Source organism: Xenopus tropicalis, chromosome 2 (genome assembly GCF_000004195.4).
Source record: "Xenopus tropicalis strain Nigerian chromosome 2, UCB_Xtro_10.0, whole genome shotgun sequence".
In the NCBI taxonomy this organism is placed as follows: Eukaryota; Metazoa; Chordata; class Amphibia; order Anura; family Pipidae; genus Xenopus; species Xenopus tropicalis.
In genome coordinates this window covers 157,656,338-157,677,007 of record NC_030678.2, presented here as the reverse complement: position 1 = coordinate 157,677,007, position 20,670 = coordinate 157,656,338, and the positions used below count along the sequence as shown (strand labels likewise).

Sequence of the window (20,670 nt, the reverse complement as noted above, 5' to 3'; positions counted from 1 at the left end):
AGCCTTGCGTTTATCTATATTAAATCTCATTTGCCGCTCTAAGATCTCAGCTTTGTGTCATGAAGGGAACTTGAGACACAGAAGTTGGCACTGAAAGCAGTGCTTCTAAGTCACTTATAAGCAAAGGCATGTCCAGAAAAACTGAAAATAAGTATTAATTTACCTTCAGCATAAAAATTCCATGGGGACGTGGGGATTGAGCTCTAAGCCCAAAATATGTTGAGTTTGTAATTTCTAACATTGTATAATGGCACCTTAACATTCTTTATACCGTGTGGGAAAGTTAGCATATTCTCCCTGTAGGTGGCACTAGAGCTATATTCAAACTCTAGATTTTTATAGTATTTAAAGGAAAACTAGCACTGCAATTTACAGGTTCATTTATTAACAGGGGGCAAGGTGCAAAGAGCAAAAACAAATGCAAAAAGTCAGGTTTTTAGCACTGTTCCCCTCGCCCCCTGGAATCTGCTTCTACTGCCCTGACATGCAATACACTGCCCTCCTGCAATCCCTCTGTATGTGGCACTATACACAGAATGGGCCGGAGGCCTGCATCACATGGCCAGGACTTAATAACACCGTGCCCTGATCTGAGCTTTATAGGCGCCAATGGCTATTTAAATATTTGTTTAAAGGAGCTGAGTATTCAAAGAGAAGGCTTTAGTGAGATATGCCTATGATCTGTTTTTCATACCAACTTTCCTATAAGATCGTATTCTCTTAAGGAAAATGGGTGGTTCTGGGACAACAGCATAGAAATCCAATTCACCTAACAATTCCAGGGAGAGTGTGTGTCGCCCCTCTTGTGACCATGGGCAAAGCCCTCAGGAGTCAAAGCCACTGAATGGATTCACTGGGGTTCATTTGTAAACAACCATCCATTTGCAAGAGTAGCCAGGGGTCCCACACCTTACAGACTTACAGCACTACCAGGCGATGGGCCACTGGCACACCTGCCCAGCACAATGTTCATACCTAGTCCTGCCCCCAATTCAAATGTAGGAGCTGCCTTCCTGTGGCACTGGGTGCCTGCCCAATATCGGTACACTTAAATGCACAAACTGGGGGTGGGGGTACGTCTTCCACACAGTTTAGTATGGTGGCACTATCTGATTCAGATAGGTGCAGCACAAGTGGTCATGTTGTTTGTGGAGTACAACGTCTACAGCAAAGTTCAATAAAGTTTCATAATATTTTTTACAAGGAGAACTGGCTTAGTAGTTAAAATCAGGGCTGGATCTCTCTTCTGGCTGCCCAGAGATTGGCACCTCCACCGCCCACCCCCATAGGATCCCACACAAGTGCATCCTTCAGTCTTACACTGGGCCGTGCCTAAACCACAGTGGCTGTAGTGAGAGCAAATTTCTTCTGCAACTGGGTGGCATGCCTCCCCTTAATTTGTGCTGCCCTAGGCCGGGCCTGTGTAGCCTTACTACAAATCCGGGCCTGGTTAAATTACCATGTCTACATGGTGATCCAGATCTGTCAGATGACTGTGTCCATGTCCTGTCAGAACTGGTCAATCAAGAGCCTTTCTCAATAACCTTGTTGCATCCAGTGTCCAACTGTCCAACTAGAGGTGCATAGGCTGAATGTGGCACTCTAAAGGGCTCATTTACTTCCACAAGCGCATTGGACAACTTGCACTTTTCCCCACAATCAGCTGCCCTTCTATTAAAGGTACTTGCCCCAAAATGCATTCCTTGTGCTTCTGTATAGTAATGGCGGCACCACTCAGTCCTTCCTGCCCCCTGTCCCAAGTCAGGTGCTGCTGTGCCTATTGACCCAGAAGAACCCTGGAGCTGCCATCTGGTCAGGATGTGGGATTAGCTGCAGGGTTCTCCTGGGTAAATAGGCACAGCACAGTTGCTCTAAAAGAATAGGGTGCACACATCACTAACAAGCTGACCGCCAGAAATGATACCAGGCAGACTTAGAAAATATTTGTGGATAAGTGCAATGCTCCATTTTGGCATTGAAGAGAATCACTTGACACACTGTGTCCAGGTAAGTGACGCAACATAGGAGATATTTAGAGCCACTGATACCCTCATCATTATAATCTGGCCCCTGAACTTGTACTATGACAAACAACTGGCCCACCACATAACAGGGTCAGACTGGGCTGGCAGGACACCGGGAAAAAACATTGGTCCCCACTGAGCCAGACCTGATCCCTGCCAGGAAGTATTGGCGCTCCCCACTGACCTCCCTCCCCTGATCGCAGCAAAAGAAAAAATAAGGGCAGTAGGGGCCCCTGGGGTGCCACAGAGGGATCTGGACTACCCAGTCCGACGCTGCCACATGGTAACACTTGGACAGCACCATTCTATAGGTTCAGCTATTATTTATGCCCATACATTTCTATAAATCAGTATATCTATATAGCTGAACAACAGGTAGAAGAAGGATTAATACTTAAACAAATTAATACTTGTAAAATAACATGAGCTGTTCATGTTTAGAGCAAGGACATTTTCTTCCAGGGTGGGCCCTCTATCCTCCACTAACACCAGCCCTGGATCAGTCTCTAATAATGACTTTTAGCTGGCTGAAAAGACCAGGTCTCTGTTTAAAAACAAAGAAGAATCAAGAGAAAACCTACTTGTGAGAATTGTCAGCAGGAATAAATATTCTGTGTAAGAAATCAGTCCTGAAAGAGAAAGAAAAAACGTTACGGTGGGAAAGAACATCATTCCAATAACCAGACAACGTACGGCCAAAAGCAGATTTCAAGCATTTTGCCTCATTTTTTATTAGTGACAGTGCCGTTTATGTTAGCGTGTCACATTTACACAAATAATTGCAGTGTGGATCAGTTTCACATAGTTCAGCATCATCGTTAAGACTTGGACAGCGCAGAGCCGGCTCCTCTGACGGTGCTGCACCGAGAGCCCACTTGTTTGGGTAAAACATTAGCATCTGTTTCATGCTTTTGCTCACTTAAAGGAGTAACATTTATTTGTTTTTAGTATGAAGTCGACACTAAATCTTGCGATTTTTTCTTTTCCTTTGCTCAGAAATGTTCATTGTTTATAAGAAGGGAAAATAAATTAAGCGCACTTTGTCATATTTAGTACTCCTCTAATGTTACTGAGATGGATCAAAGTATTTGGTTTCTGTGCTGCTTTGGAACTGAGGAGAGAGGCCGATGTACGGATTTCACAGGGAATATAGAAACAGGCAGAGCTGCCAGGTTACCAGACTGCACTGATTGTTCCGCCGGGCCCCTTGCCAAGGGGAGACTTGTAACAGGGGAACATGTCCTTTCTGCAAGGTGATTTTCAGTCTTCCTCAAGGAAAACGGCAGTGCAAAGCTTTAAACATAGGAACTTCAACAGCACTGTTGAACAAAAGGGCGTTCTATTCATTTCATGCCAAAGGTGTGCCTAAATCTGGCTACAGACCACCGGCCAGAAGAGAAACACATGATGTGAAATATTTTGGCCAGTGAAGCCCAAGATCTGAGATCTGAGCAGGGTGCAGAGTAAGTGCATCACTCAGGAGAGCCATGCAGCCCAGTCAGAAAACTGACCAAATGGATTTACTATGGGAACATGTAACAATAGATTCCGCCTGGTAATGGGCCAGTTCAGGTCCAGACTGGGATTCAAAATAGGCCCTGGCATTGGCACAGAGGCCCAAACAGCCCCCCCCAAGTCCAATAAATAGTGACTGTCTATGGCATCTTACAGCAGCCCCTCTGGCATTTGCCAGAATCCTCCCTATATAGAAACTATAGGGGAATAATGAACCTTCTTACTGTAAAATATAAGGATATTAGAAGTCATCTAGAAGTTCCATGACCACATAAGGGAAGAAGACCAAATACAGATCACGGAACTCAATCCCTAATATCCCTGGGTATAATAATATTTATAACAAGCATATGGCACAAATTGTATCACTAAGCAGTGATTATAGCTGAAGAACAGTTTATAAGGTTATACATATTTATTACAGGTTATAGGTGTAAAATTAAGCTTTCTTTACATTTTTGCACTTGGTTGCTAGGATTCACTTTAGCCTAGCAACCAGGCAGTGGTTTGTATAAGAGACTGGAAGATAAATAGGACAGGGACTTAATAGGAAGATAAAAAGTAACAATAACATTGTAGCCTCACAAAGCAACAGCTTTGGCTGTCAGGGTCAGTGATCCCCATGTGAAAGTCGGAAAGAGGCAAAATTATTATAAAACTACAACAACATTAAGAGCAACTAAAAAGATGCCTAAAATAGGACATTCTATAACATACTAAAAGTTAACTGAAAGGTGAACAACCCTTTTAAAGCTTAGTTATATGCTAAAGAATGTTGGTAGTTGTTATGATGTTCCATAAAGCCGCAATTCGCACTTTAGAACCAGGGATGCTGGAATAGGAAAACAAATTGCTGTTTTAGATCCTCCTGTGTCAAATGACCTGAAAGGCACTGCAAAGCCCCCCAGGCACTAGTGGGATTAATCACTCAGTGGAAGCTTATATAGTACAGGAGACATTTCAGTGTGGCATGTTTAAACACCGCTTACTGAAGAGTAAACATCATTTACTTCCGTTTATATTGGGGCAAATTAAAAGATAAAGGAAAAGTCATCATTCTCCTACAGTAAAATGGGAATTTTTAATATGGAGGATGCTGGGTACGATTGGCAGAACGTGAAACTGGTAATGGAGCCGACAGTTATAGGTGTCTTACAAATGGATCCCACCAAAATGCCAAGATCAAAACCAATATGAGCATCGGTGAGTGGGGGCAGACTCCCCTCATCATTAGTCAGGCATGACCTGCCCAGGAAGCTGGGACATGTCGTGTAATAAGCACTGGGAAGCCACAGACTGACCAACCTGTATAGAACAAGCACAGATGCTTGCGCCAATCTTTAGTAGTGACCTATTGGCAGTGCCATAACTACAAGGGTTCTAAATACATCTAAGCCCCAAAATCCATGCACATATAGTTACTATAGCGTTTTCTCCGCTGAATATGAGATAAAACTGTAGCCGGGAGGGACCAGGTCCCAGTGAAACATGCAGATGTTAAAGCTGAGCATTCCTGATACACTCATTTGGCAAAGAAGCAAATTTTTACCTGACTGGGCCACCAACATGCAGGGCTCCCAGGCCAACAACTGGATCATGATGAGGGCCTAGGGTCAGTATCATATAATAATGTCAATGAGGTCCCTCTACTGATGGGATCTTCTAACCTCACCCATAGACAACTGGCTGATTTTTGGACAGATACAACTCAATTGGGCAGTCTGTCATGAGGGCCACATGGACACCGGTCAATAAGCGGCAGATTTGCTCTGCAGGGCTGAGTTGGCAGCTCTTCTTGACCTGCTTATGGCCACCTTAAGGGAAATAGCAGAAACAGGTTTTGAGGTAAAGAAAGAAATGGTCACTGGATCAGTCTGCGTTTGGGAGGTGGTAAGATGAACATTCTAGACTGAATTTTGCACTATGGCAATACCTTTACTGAAATATAATACAGGTATGAGATCCCTTATCCAGAATCCCGTTATCCAGAAAGCCCTGATTTACAGAAAGACCGTGTCCCATAGACTCCATTTTAATCAATTCAGAACTTTAAAACTGATTTCCCTTTTCTCTGTAGAAATAAAACAGTACCTGTACTTGATCCCAACTAAGATATAATTACCCCTTATTGGGGGCAGAACAGCCCTATTGGGTTTATTTAATGGTTAAATGATTCCCTTTTCTCTGTAATAATAAAACAGTACCTGTACTTGATCCCAACTAAGATATAATTACCCCTTATTGGGGGCAGAACAGCCCTATTGGGTTTATTTAATGGTTAAATGATTCCCTTTTCTCTGTAATAATAAAACAGTACCTGTACTTGATCCCAACTAAGATATAATTACCCCTTATTGGGGGCAGAACAGCCCTATTGGGTTTATTTAATGGTTAAATGATTCCCTTTTCTCTGTAATAATAAAACAGTACCTGTACTTGATCCCAACTAAGATATAAATAATCCTTATTGGGGGCAGAACAATCCTACTGGGTTTAATTTATGTTTTATTGATTTTTTTTAGTAGACTTAAGGTATGGAGGATCCAAATTACAGAAAGACCACTAATCTGGAATACCCTTGGTCCCGAGCATTCTGGATAATGGGTCCTATACCTGTACATGCCCCAATAGTCCCACGCTGTGCCAATATTTAGATGGCAGATACAGTGGTCCTTCTGTCATTTGCCAAAACATTCAGATTGCTAGCCTGGGTCTGGCCTTCCCCCTGATGTTGGCTTTAGGCAAAGGATTTCCAATCTGTGGCTGCACAACTCTCGCTAAACTAGAAATTCCAGCTGCCCTACGATAGGTTACTGGTAGTAGAGGATGCTGGGAGTTAATTTTGCGACAACATGTGGAGAGCTACAGCACAATTTCTATAGAAATTACTGACAAAAGTCTTTTTTGCAAAGTTTAAGGAATAATTTTGCTGTGGGTCCCATCGCTTCTAGTTATGCCACTTGGTGCCAGTGTTCCCAACTTCAATATTTTAAAAGTCTCCCATCGGAATCCCTAAACCCTAAGCGTAGCCGCTTCGTTTATATATTTTCAGTGCTACGGAGTGGGCACAACAACGTCAGGCTCCCTTTGATGTGAGTTCTACTGAAAAGAGATGTCATCGCTGCGCAATATAAAGCAAGAATGTGTGTTTGTTCTGCAAAGAGATTTACAGTTAACATGCTGCTTGTGTAGATTGGAGCTAGATATATCATATAATCATCTGATTATACAATATAAATATGATCATAAATATAATAGTGGATTTCTACTTTATGTTTTGTTCATACTTTCAACCTGCACTTTTTAAAGTGCTTATTGATCATTTTTTATTTAAAAAACACACACAGCAAGCTATGAAGGCATTCATTATTGTGTACACAGAAAATTCCTCCTTGCCATATCTGCATATACACTTTGGAAGCACTGATACTGCTGGCTTTGCTAGAAGGATAAAAGGTCTATGAAGAGTGATGCTGAGTCAAAAGATATGGGTATCAGTGGGGGTGTCCCAATGCCCCTGTTTACATCCATTTGCAGAAACAGATTGCATGGGTGGGAGATTGAATGGATTCAGCTTCATATCAATAAAGTCTAAAGGTAATGTCCCAGGCCCAGGGAAAAACATAAGATTTTTGAAATCTCCAGTGTCGGACTGGCCCACCAGGATACCAGGAAAACTCCCGGTGGGCCAAGGCGTCAGTGGGCCCTCCTGCTCCTGAGCATTTGGTCTACTTCATGGTCATTCCCTATTTCTGAATGGGAACAAAGATGAGAAATAGATGGTAGAATAGATGCTAGCATGTAAATAAAAGAGACTTGGAGAATAAAGTTGTTGGGTGAGGAAAGTGGGTCCATGGTCTAAGGTTTTCTGGTGTCCCCTGGGGTCCCAGTCCAACAATTCTGAATTACTGCAAATCTGTCAAATCAGACAAGATGGTCAACCTTTTCACATGCCATATATTTCCTTCCATCTCTCCATCACATTAAATCAACATTTAACATGATTATATTTAACTTTTGTTTAGCAGCTCTCCAGTTTGGAATAGTTACATAGGGTTGAAAAAAGACCAGAGTTCCTCAAGTTCAACCCATCCAAGTAAACCCAGCACACACAACCCACACCTACCAATCTATACACTCACATACATAAACTATATATACAACCACTAATACTAACTGTAGATATTAGTATCACAATAGCCTTGTATATTCTGATTGTTCAGGAACTCATCCAGGCCCCTCTTAAAGGCATTAACAGTTATCCGACTGCTAAGGTTTACTATAGCAACCAGGCAGTAGTTTGAATGACGGAGTGTAAGATAAAAATGACAGGGCCTGAATATACCAACAAGTAATACAAAGTAACAATAAACTGGTTGCCAGGGTCAGTGACCCTGATGACAACCAGGTAGCATTTTAAACTGCAAAACCAAAAGAGATAGAAGAGGAAGGCAAATTATTCAAAACATAATAAAAATGAAGAGCAGTTAAAAAGTTGTTGGCATGCTAGTTAAAAAAGAGCAGGGCAGACCAGTTAACAAAAGTAAGTATTGTATAACATACTGTAGTTAAAGTTAACTTAATGGTAAACTACCCCTTTAAACTTTCACTGACCCATGCCCCAACTATACTGGAAAAATTACCTTTATCTCCAAGATCTCGGAAAAACATGGATCCCGGCTTTGCCTTTGTTGCTTGGGACAGCATAGCATCCAATTCCTTTAAATACAGGCAGATATGGGATGTCCAATAATCACAAAAAAATCATATTATGACATAAAGGCAACTATGTGGAAATATATTCATAAATAGCTTTATATGAAGTGTATTCTATTTCTAAATCTAAGAATCTAATTATATCTATTCCATTAAAAGGGGAAGGGCTAATATAGCGGCTGCTTCCTATAACTAGATGCCAGTCATTAGATTGTGAGTATCACCGTGGGGTTACCCATCTGGTTACTGAGTGACTCAAGGATAAGCCTGAGCCTACTGCATTACATAAATCAATATTCATGTGAAATCTAGGGAATCAGGCTAACCCACTGGCCGTCCCATAACCTACTTTGGCCAACTCTAGCACGGGACAGTTAACCTACGATACAGAATAATACAGGTACAGTGCTTTTTGTTTAACTGGCTCTTACATTGCATAGGGAAAACAAAAATCTTACCTTTTTTGTTAAAGGTTTCGATATAGTTCTACCTGAAAGAAAAAAACATATATGTTTAAGTTATTAAGAATAGAAAAATCTTTTGTGGAAATGTACAGGTGTTCTGCATGACAAAGAGAAACCCATATTTACCAGCAGGCCTAGGGTTGAGGTTGCCCAAGGCAACTGCCCTTACAGCGGCCCGACCCTGCCGTCATTACACACAACCAGCTAAATTAAAGGCTATGACAGACCAGATTTGTTGCCAGTGATAAATCTACTTTACCAATGACTAATCTCCTGAAAATGACTTCCCACTGGCAATCATGTAAATGGCTGGTGGGAAAACATACAAGTTGCTTTGGCTTTCTGAAGTCCCCTAAAGCTTGGGAAACTCAAAGCAACTCATACGTTTCCCCATCACCAATTTACATTTTCGTCAGGGGGAGGCATTTGGAGGAGATTAGTTGTGGCCGACTGTCTGTAATTACCCTAAAAGGCAGTCCCAGGCCCATAGAGGGAAACACTGGCAAAAGCCAAAGATGCCATTGTAAGCTGTCTGCACAAGGCACAATTCCTACATACATATAGTTATTCCACAGCACCGCCAGTCCATAGTAGCACTGTGTTCCTGACATGCTTGCCTGCAGTCAGTCTTCTCTGTGTTCTCCAAACCATGATGGGGCTATGCGGAGCTCTGACAGGCAGCGAGCACTGTTAAACTACAGAAGTATACACATTTTTGTAACTATACAACTACACAATCCAAAGCTGCATTCCTTTAGGGCTATATAGCTTTGGGCCAATGCTTTACACACAATTTTACACCTGCAGTTGTTACTCCATAAACCAAGCAGATATACCCTGAAGGTTAGAAGGAGCTGGAATGGAACCAGGCTTCCCTAATTCAGCATCTTGTGTATCAGTCCAACATCCCAGCCTGCTTAGTCACTCCTTTATTCATGACCTTGCCACTCAACTCCCACAAAGATTATATTACCTTATATACAGTTATATTTGAAGTTGATAAAGCTTTTTTAAATGGCCAACATAGTCTGAAGTAGAGTGCAAACTGGTATCAGGAACATTCTCTTGGCTAGGCTAAGCCAAATAACTGCTCACCTTATGATCCTTATCTCTGTGTTCATTCCTAACAGAGAAGTCCTGTCCAAATTCCTTGTTATGAATTTCCCCCAAATCAGAGATAACATTTAGTTATAATGCAATAAAAAGTAGGCAGTATTTATGCCGTGCAATTCAATCCACCACACATAATTAATGTAATTAAAACACTTATCATACCAACGGTAAAATAAGAGTTCATATTTTTTTAAGGGATATAATGCTGAACAATTCAAGGGAAAGGAGGGTGCAAGGGGGAAACCAAGTTTAACACACACGCAGCCATTCAAGCCACTTTCTACTGGGCATGCACCAGTATTTTAGGATCTGGCCAAACCCCAAATCCTTTGCAAAGGATTCAGTCTCATTCTGTACCAAAGGGAGGGTTAAAGAGGACCCCGTGTGGTGAAAAATGTTAAAATTCGTGTTTATGTGACAAAAAAAATCACATGATTTTAAGTATTCAGATTTGGTATTTTTAGGCATATTCTGAAGCTTTTGCTTTGGTAAGTTCTAGATGTCAGCTAGCCAAACGTAGCCAAATGCTGGTTAAATAAGAAATCTTGAGTGTACTAAAGTCAATGCTGAAACATGCACATACTTCAAGAATACCAAAACCATTTATTAAACAAATAATGCTCCTTGAGATCTTACAACAAGAAAAGATGATATATTCCAATTTCCCTTACAGTTATATGTGTGAACCTTAATAAAGCTAAATGTTTACCGCTTCATCGGTACCATCTCTCACTTTGCTGGCTTAACTTCCTACAGCATCCCTGCATCATGCATAGTGCCTATCGTTATAATCAGTATCACTGTTTGTACCTAGTTCTAATGGAGGCACCCAAGTTAAAAAAGATAAGAAGTAGATTCCCCAATCATACATTATACGTACAGCTTGCTTCTTTGGTTTAGAGTGAAGACACACTAGTAGCAGCTACTTTTTCATGACTACTAAACGCCAGAAAATACCCTGCCATAGACAATACTGAGAATTCCTTTTGCCAAAACACACATAGAGACAGTTATGAGTAAATAATCAGCATTGTCTATTTTAGTAGCCACCACAAGTAGCTGCTACTAGTAGCTCCATGTGTCTTCAACCTTATTAGTTAGCTGGACAAAGGGTCATCCTGTACATACAACTTTTACTTAAAGCAATAGATGACCATCAATGCTGTCCCAGCAGGAAAAAAAAAGGTTTGTGACCCAAAAAGTTGTGCGAACCTCGCAATCCAATGGAGTTTAATAACCCTAGTACTCAAAATAAAGATGGACGGAAAAAGCTGAAGTAAACATTTATGGTAGGAATTTCATTGTACCTACACTCCATAAGCTAAGCATGTATTATTAAGCTACTGTGCTGAGTTTACCTTTTACTATTATCAGTGATGTTAACACTTTGCACTTTGACATGCTGGTTATTCTACTTAAATACCTGTTTACTCTCAACTGCACCTTTTTCTTATGTATCTGTATAATAAATTGTGCAGTAAGAAAAAAGAAAACACAAAGAAGGGCAACAAAATTAACAGTAAGGCATGAACAAAGTTTTTGAATACAGGCTGAAAGCTGTGGTTGGATATAGGATAGCTAGCAAATGTGAGGGTGTTTGTAAGTGTTAAAATGCATTTAGGTGAAAAATGGTATGCAGTACATTGAAATGTGATAAATAAAGCCGTAAATTCCTCTGAGTTGGACATCTTTTTGGAGCCAAAGGGCACAGAATCAGTTACTTAAAAACACATTATTCAGAAAGCTCTGAATTACAGGAAGGCCATCTCCTATAGAGTCCATTTTAATCAAATAATTCACATTTTTAAAAATAATTTCCTTTTTTCTGTGATAATAAAACACAAGTGTGCTTGATCTTAGTTAAGATATAGTTAATCCTTTTTGGAGGCAAAACAATCCTACTTGGTTTATTTAATGTTTATACCAGTCAGGTATGGTAATCGAAATTACTAAAAGATCACTTAGCTGGTAAATCCCAGAACCCAAGCATTATGGATAAGCGGTCCCATACCTGAATAAGCAATAGCCCTTGACAAAGGGTCTATGTAGACCTAAAACATTGCTATACTGGTCTGTGCCAATCGTGTAAATAAAGGCATTTTAAGTACAGGTATGGAATTCCTTATCCGGAAACCCATTATCCAGAAAGCTCCAAATTACCGAAAGCCCATTTCGCATGGACTCCATTTTAATCAAATAATTCAGAATTTTAAAACAGATTTAATTTTTCTCTGTAATAATAAAACAGTACCTGTACTTGATCCCAACTAAGATATAATTACCCCTTATTGGGGGCAGAACAATCCTATTGGGTTTATTTAATGGTTAAATGATTCCCTTTTCTCTGTAATAATAAAACAGTACCTGTACTTGATCCCAACTAAGATATAATGAATCCTTATTATGGGCAGAACAATCCTATTGGGTTTGGTTAATGTTTTATTGATTTTTTTTAGTAGATTTAAGGTATAGAGATCAAAATTACAGAAAGACCCCTAATCCGGAATACCCTTGGTCACGAGCATTCTGGATAATGGGTCCTATACCTGTATAATAATATGATTACGGAGTGCGGTTCATGATTCGATGATAAGCAATAACTGTAATGACAAACTTAAACATGTTGATCCAGGTATTAGTGATACCTGTCACACCTGAAGCCAGAAATTACTTGACATTTAGAGGCTTTTTTCCCCCCCATGCTCTCTGGATGAATTATAGCGTTATTAGAAAGGGTTGCACTTAATAGACGTTTTACTTTTATTGTTATGTAGAGCATAGTGGTGCTAACTGTTGTTCTTTTTTTTTTTTAAAGTAGTGTCCAACACAACCCCAAGGGTTTCCCAAGCAAAACTGCTCACAAATCATCAAGATGAGTTTTATCATAAACGGTCTCCTTTTGAAGTCTGGCTGTATTATTGCAAAGATAACGCTGGACATTCCCAACTGCTCTGAGTGAAGGAACTTCTTTAGGAACAAGCACTTTTATCTCCTGTGGTATTAGATCTTTATCGACTCGTCTCTTCATTTCTCCCAGTAATTTGGTTCCTTTGAATCTCCTGTCACTGTTAAGACTTTTAACAGCACGAAAGTGATGGGTGTTACTGAGTGCAAGTGTGCACTAGCTTAATGCGGCCTAATGCATATCCAAACCCTGATGTCAGGCTTGTCCCGCATATTTATGTTGAAGCATGATATATCATGGAAAAACATTTTGAGTCTCACAATTAGCCTTGACATGAAACCACTTTTGCCCACGGCAAATCAAAGCTGAATCAGCTGCAGTTGGTGATGTTTTGTTAGTTACGGCTATCAACTAATTTTACTCAGCTCGCCTCGGGGAAAGTCTTTTCCGACGCTATCTAAACATCGTATTATTAGTGCATTTTTTCAGTATATGAAAAGTGGCCCTTTGCCTATAAGAGGAGGTTCCTTGTAGCTAGTGGCTTGCCTGTGCATTCTGAGCAGTATAAACATTACACAGAATATCTCAGATAGGTGGAGGCACGCAGGAGAAAAAAAAAAATGTACTATATGTAGGAAGCCAAAATTCCATCAAAGATTTAAAGATCCATAGAAAAAAAAAATAAGTGTTTTTGATCTTTAAGGCTTCTAATAAAAGTTGAGCCAGATTTCCTTAAGCTCTACACTTCAGCAACTTGCACGTAAACGGCATAACAAATAGCTTCTCGTTTAACTCAATGCACACTGGAAGCATCGTTAACGGCAACCGCAAAACGACATCAAAAAAGCACTTCGTTTCAGCTGTACTCCTGAGGCCGCCCATGACGCAATCCTAGCAGGACATTCGTTTAGCTTAAGGCAAACCTGAGAAGATATACTTTTATACTTGAAGAATGTGAAGGTAAAAAAAAATGCAATTGTAGACAATAGTAGCAAAAAAAGTCTAGACGTCTAGCAGAGTCCATCATTCTGAGCAGCAGACGGTTCAACTTATACCTTCACATTCTGCCACATGAGGTTCATCTATTAGTCTAAAGTCCAACCAACTTTTGTATTGCATTTTTATAGTTCCCCACTGGAATATAGTTGTCTCATCTCCAGTTTTCTTCTTGTCCCTGGTCTCTCTGGGAAGAAACAACAAATCTGATTTGGTAATATCTTTCTAAAGATCTCATTCAATGAACCAATAAGGGCTGTGTTTGTATTGGATCAATTTAGTGAAATAAGTCTTTAGGCTTGCACTAGAACCTAATTTGACCCTACTAAGAGGAGAGTTATAATCAGAGGAGGTTTGTCCCTCTTCTCCAGAAATTTGGCAAAAATTGCATGCTATTGTTGATGGTGATGCATTTGTTCACTAGAGAACAAGCACAAGCTCAGATGAAGAATCATTTATTCTGTGGGTTTCCTTAGTCACTGTATGTACTTAAGGGATTGAGAAGCCGCTAAAGTGAGGTGAGTTAATATACCACAATAAAGCTACCCACAAGGCATTTTATATTTTGTAGAGTATGAAGCGCATAGTAAAAATGTTCCTTGAACATTTATGTAGAAAAAAGGACCTTGTTTTGCCATCAGTGGCACTGTATCAGGGGGCAATTTACCACATCTCCTTGCTGGAGGGTCACTGGCTTAAGGTTACTACTGTAGGCAATGCCACAGATGCCACTAATGTAATGATCCAGTGGCCTGCAGTTTAATCTAGCTTCATTTAACTGTACTTCTCAGCATTTCCTGACTGGAGAATCAGCCCCCACCCTGAGCCTGCCCAGTTACACCCCATTTGGCCCTAAGCCACATCCCACTTTTTATTTCACGTATCCACGTCAGTCAAGACATATGGATGCAACAGTATGTGCTTTTTTATCACTAGATCGTGCTATTTATTGACAAGAGAATTATGAGAACAATTTGTTTCACCAAAGCCTCCTCTAATAAATACATAGATAATAAACCCTGCTCAGAAAAAGTTATAATTTTACATTTTAATGACTAAATTGGGTGGAAAACACAGAGCATCAATTTATTACTGAATGGCTAAACATTCTGACCTTATAATAGATGAAGATGTATCTGGTTACATAAGAAGAGTACAATGGCAAATCCATATGAACGGCCCCTAGAGAATGCACCCTCCTTGTGAAAATGGTAGAAGACATCCTAGACAAATTCCAATGCTGCAACTAAATGTTAAGTTCATTCCAACAGACACATTCTTCTCTGCTTTCATCCAGGCTGATGTGTTTTTACACAAGATGAAATATGTACAGTAATAGGTCACTGTAAGAGGAATGGCTGTACCATAGCTCTGTATGAAGGTATGCATTTTGATGAAACCCTCTAGGTATCTCACTGCATAATTTGCAGACTCCCTTCCTTTGCAGAATCCACCTGCTCAGACCATTAATGGCTAGTCTGAAGAAAAGCTGCCACTTCAATAAAACTGTGGCTTCTAGTCACAACTCTATAGGGATTATATATTCCTTTAATGCTTTGGAACGTATTTTCACCTCTGGTGCCAACTGCTAAGAATGCATTTGGTGCAGCCAACTTCCAGACTGCTGGGAGACTTCAAAAATAGCGGAAATTACCATCAGGTGACATATCCCTAAACTAAACTCTGATTTACACCCCACTGTATTGTATTATTCAAAGTATTGGACTGTCTTGAAAACTAAAAAGTCTATTAGTATAATAAATACTTCATGGATTCTGTAATCCATGCTTTTATTTGAAAATATACAAGAGAGACTGGATAAAGTACAGGTAATTTAAGTATGGGTTGCACATTCCACAAAGTACCTGGAAGGTAAGTAGACGTTTAGCTAAACAGGCCTGCCCTGCTTGGGAAATCATACTGCAGGCCTATGCACAAAGCCAAGCTTATGGAGGAGTGAGGAGTATAATTTGCAGGATAAAGTAATATATCTAATCATTACAATCATGCGAACACACATGGTGGGTTAATGAAAGATGGTTTATATGGAACTAATTTACTTTGTTTCTATGAGCAGAGAAGGACTCGGGCCAGAGAGATGTAACTGATACTGTAGATTAAGAGTTAAGCCTTTCTTAATGGTCCAAAAACGATAACTGCAGAAAAAGAAGGCATACAGCACGTAAAATATATTTGTACAAAGCAAATAGGACAAATAGCTGTGAACTGTTCCCATAGTCCTGCCATAATGGCTTAATTGAGTCTCTTGACAAGGAATGGACACGTGCAAAGGAAACTGCATGCCAAATACGAAGACTCCATACTGAGGAGCATTGAACTAGTTATAGTCCTGGTCTACTTACTCTTCAAGTATCTGCAAGTACTCTAGGTCCAGTAAGAAATCTCTTTAAGTGGATACACAATTGCATAATATATTTCATTAATGTAAACTCTAAGGGGCTGATTTACTAATCCAAGAATCCGAATCCCAAATGGGAAAAAATCGTTTTGGAAATGAACATTTTGCGACTTTTTCGTATTTTTTGCGATTTTTTTCGTCACCGTCGCAAATTTTTCGTAGCCGTTACGACTTGCGCGACTTCTGCATAGCCATTATGACTTTCGTGAATTGTTGCGACTTTTGCATAGCCATTATGACATTCGTGAATTGTTGCGACTTTTGCATAGCCATTACGACTTTCGCGAATTGTCGCGACTTTTTCGTATTGAGCGCTTGCAAAATTTGCGACAATTCGCAAAATACCGATCATTACGAAAAAAACGCATTCGGATGCTTTTCGGACGTTCGTGGATTAGTAAATGTGCCCCTAAGACTGCTCCTCAAATAAGGAGGTAGGTACCATGAAGAAGAAGGGAATGAATAGACAGACAGTAAATACCATGAAGTATAGATACATTATTGGAGAGTGGATTAAACTTGTGGAATGATAAAAAGGGTAGTGTAAAAATTGCTTAAGATAAGACAAGTTCTAACTGCATAATTTGAAAAAATGTGTTGCCTTCAGTTGACCATGACCTTTAGGGTTTGGCTGAGCACTAAGTGGCCAGGTAGTGTAGTCATAACTAGCCAGAAAGACCAGCTGAATCTACATATAGATGGTTAGTTCAGTGTTAACTCTATACCCCAGTAACCTGTTCCTCCCCATTATATTCCATTTTGGATATACTCAACAATTTCTCTATTCCTGTTTCGAGATTTCCGTGTGAGTGAAGGAAGTGCAGAAATACAGGTATCACATGTACAGTTAAATCCTAACAATTAGGCCTCCCACGGATTTCAGCAGCTTTAGTTTTTTTTCCGCTTCCCAGTATTTAAGAAATGGTACAGCGAGATTTGTCATTAGAGTAACTGCCTTTATTGCTAGAAATCTGAACAATATTTTTTCATTATTAATTTGACAGGCTTTGAATATTAATGAGAATTTCCATTTATATATTAAAGGGGCAGTATACCCACTTGTTTAAGACTGCAGAAAAATGAGAGTGCAATGAATATGACTTGTGCTGAACATACTTTTTGCCTATTGATCTAATCATAAAAATCAATGGTTTTTGTTATATCTCGAGCTAAACAGGGCAAACAGGAAAACGGAAGCTATTATTATTATTAACATTTATTTATAAAGCGCCAACATATTCCGCAGCGCTGTTCAATAAGTGGGTTTCATACATTGGACATACAGAGTAACATATAAAGCAATCAATAACCGATACAAGAGGTGAAGAGGGCCCTGCCCAAAAGAGCTTACAATCTACACTTTATGTTTGATCCCTGCGAGGCACATAATTAGACTGCCAGTATATAAACCCCTCCCTTCCCCATTTGCGGTGACTGGTATACACTGGTAATCCACCTACTCTGAAAGGACCAAACACGAGTATCTTCAATTGCCCTGTTTAGCTCGAGAACTAAAACCCCCCACCCCGATTTTCACAATGAAAACATGTGGTACACAAGGGTTTTACTGCACCTTTAAAATGAAATGTGTTGCTGGAACTCTCCTTAATAACACATGATCCCAAGGCATGGGATCCAAAGAACAGGACCTGTGTCCTCACAGAAAAAAGAAATTCGATATACTTCATACAGTGAGATGAAAAACAACTTCTGGGGAAAACACTGAAAACATTCAGTTTAAGCATGGAAATGTTGATGCAATTAAAGCTCTACTAGAACAATACGTACACGGGAGGGCTATGTATGTAACGCAACCAAGAGAGGAATTTTCTTCACAACAAATGTGCTCTCTGATTTATGCTGTGACCTTGGTTTGAGGCCAGTGGATACGTCTTTCCAGATCAAAGCCACTGCCTGACTGTGGCTCCATTTTCAGGTAAGCCAGTGATGATAAAGGGCCATTAGGCTTCTCATACTCTTAATAGAACGATCAGCAGTGCATACTTCTTTTTATTTAAATAGAAAACAAATACAGGCCTTTGAACACTAGGATAGTGATAGATGTTTTGCTTTTCTTTGTACACGTGAGAACACTGAGCAATAGCCAATTGCTGGCTGTTTGACTTACACCCAGTGCATGGGAAAGGCAGGTTCCATAACACCTGTGACCCAGACCCAGACAGAAGATTTAGAATTATGCAATGTCTACATTTTACATATCCCTTACATGTAGCGGCTATAAAGTCCTTACTGACATTTTACTACCCAGTAAAGGGAAAAAAAATTCTAAACAAAATACCTCTGCAAAAATTCCTTTACTAAATAGCTAGTTGTTTTCCAATAAAACACACTTCATAATTTGTATAGCCTTTGCCGCCAGACTGGTGTACAAACGAGCACTACGTAGGGATTAGCGAGCCTTGTTATCTAGTGTCACACTGGAAAAAAATCAGCTGCCTATTCACACTTAGTTAGGGTTGCCACCTCGCTAGTATTTTACTGGCCTGGCTGGTAAAAATCTATGTTTGATACCAATGTTATTAATAGGAAAAAAATAATACTGGTAGTATTTGGTACTCTAGGGTGGCAACCTTAGGCTTAGCAGCAGTTGCTTGGGGATAAGGCCCCGGGAATACTACTATCCATTTTGTGGCAGATTAATTTCTATTGGCTCTCATAATAGGGCTGTGTGTGTTGGTAATTTAGCAGAAGTATTAAAGGGGAATTCTAGGCTCATTAATAAATTTTGGCTCGAAAGACACACAACACAAAAACCCCTAATATACCTATTACTGTAATCTGTTCCTTCAAAAAGTATAAATAAATAGCATTTTATATGCTGAAATCAGATGCAAAACAGTTCCTTTATTTCTGCATCATTTAAAATCTCAACAGGGGAGGAGGGACTAAAACACTGATGGTGTGAATTGTAACAACGTCTCCACAGCTTACAGACAGCATGAAGGAAGTAGAATAGCCACAATGTATTGCACTGTGTTGTTCCTTTCCTTAGTGCAGCAGGGAATTGTGGGAATTGGAGGATGCAGACTGAATGCAGGCTAAGGGACATGATAGTCCATTGAGCAAAGCTACTGTATATTAATAAGGACTTCAGCTTACAATGCCTTAAATGGCATACTACATAGAGCAATTTGCCACACTGGGAACATCATTTGGCACTTCCTACCAGCTGGAAAGCAGTCCTATGTTACTCAGTCCTGTTGCATGGGTATTAAATGGTTGTTGATCCTATAACTATCCATTCTGTGGTAAGTCGTGATGTTTGTAGATGATCTGAAAAAGACAGTGGTGTAGCTACTACGTAGTTGGGACTGCACCAGGGAAACCACGGCACAATTTATAGAGATTTTAGGTAAGGATGATGGTAGGTAAAGGTGCAGAAAGGGCTTGGAGCAAGTTTTGCACCTGGACTCATGGGGCTATTAATTGTTACTAGAAGGAGAGGCACAGTATAGAGTGGGTGAGCCACTGGCAAATTAATTTAATAGTTAATCCAACATCACACAGCTAACCCAAGTCATATACACACAAGAGTCTTTTATAGATTAACAATGTGTTTGTGCGGGGGATTGCGCCACATACACAGAAGGCACAAGTGCAACTGCATGACATTATATAAGCTATGATCTGTTTTTTAACCATGATATATCTAAATCAGATACAGACACTGAAAAAAGAGTCCATGAATACTGGTTATCGCTGTATTGACCTAAGAAAGGGCTTTGCGAGCATCCCGCAGCCCATTAGCAACATAATTGTGCACCAGACTGCGAGGCAGCCACACAGGAGTGGAGTAAGGGAATGAAGCCAGCGCAGAGACTGGGATGTTGGCAGGTCAAAGCAACCAGATGCAACTGCTGGAAAAACACATTCCTGAAATTGCCTTCATAGATCAATAGCTACTAAGGAACACCCCAAATACGATCACTCAATGTTGTTTTTAATACTTCAAAAAAAAATATAGTCGTGGGATTGCCTGCTACCATAAATTCCTAGACACTTAGGTTTATGTGCTGGAAAGCTGTTCTATCAAATCTCTCCTGATTAGGCCTAAGCGGTGCTTGCTGCTCATGGGTCCACTATCATTTATTTCCCATGAAAGGCTGGAGAAGCACCGTAGCTGAAGAGTTTGAAAACAGCTTTGCGTGTTTGTACCTGGAGATACACTTGCCAAGAAATCGTCAGTACACAACCTATTCCTGTATCACTACTCACTACCCAACTACAGGGTGTAAAGCATATGAACATGGAACAAGGACATCTCTCTCCTGGATGCGATGAGTTTTCAGACATAAAGGAAACCTCAAATGAAGCATTTTTCATGTACAGGTATAGGACCTGTTATGGAGAATGCAAGGGACCTGGGGTTACTGGATAAGGATCCTTCCGTAACTTGAACCTCCACACCTTAAGCCTACTAAAAAATAATTTAAACATGAAATAACCCCAATAGGATGGTTTTACCACCAATATGGATTCATGCAGCTTAAGGTGCCC

At 40.1% G+C, this 20,670-nt stretch overlaps 1 protein-coding gene across 1 annotated transcript in view; it reads right to left on the bottom strand.

Moving 5' to 3' along the window:
- Positions 1–20,670, bottom strand: part of micu2 (mitochondrial calcium uptake 2) — a 154,879-nt gene that overhangs the window by 33,414 nt on the left and 100,795 nt on the right. The window contains exons 3-5 of the mRNA XM_002940749.5: positions 8,714–8,745; positions 8,183–8,258; positions 2,606–2,653 (exon numbers count right to left, since the gene is read on the bottom strand). Of these exons, the coding sequence (XP_002940795.2) occupies positions 2,606–2,653; positions 8,183–8,258; positions 8,714–8,745 (156 nt within the window). The remainder of the gene's footprint in view (positions 1–2,605; positions 2,654–8,182; positions 8,259–8,713; positions 8,746–20,670) is intronic.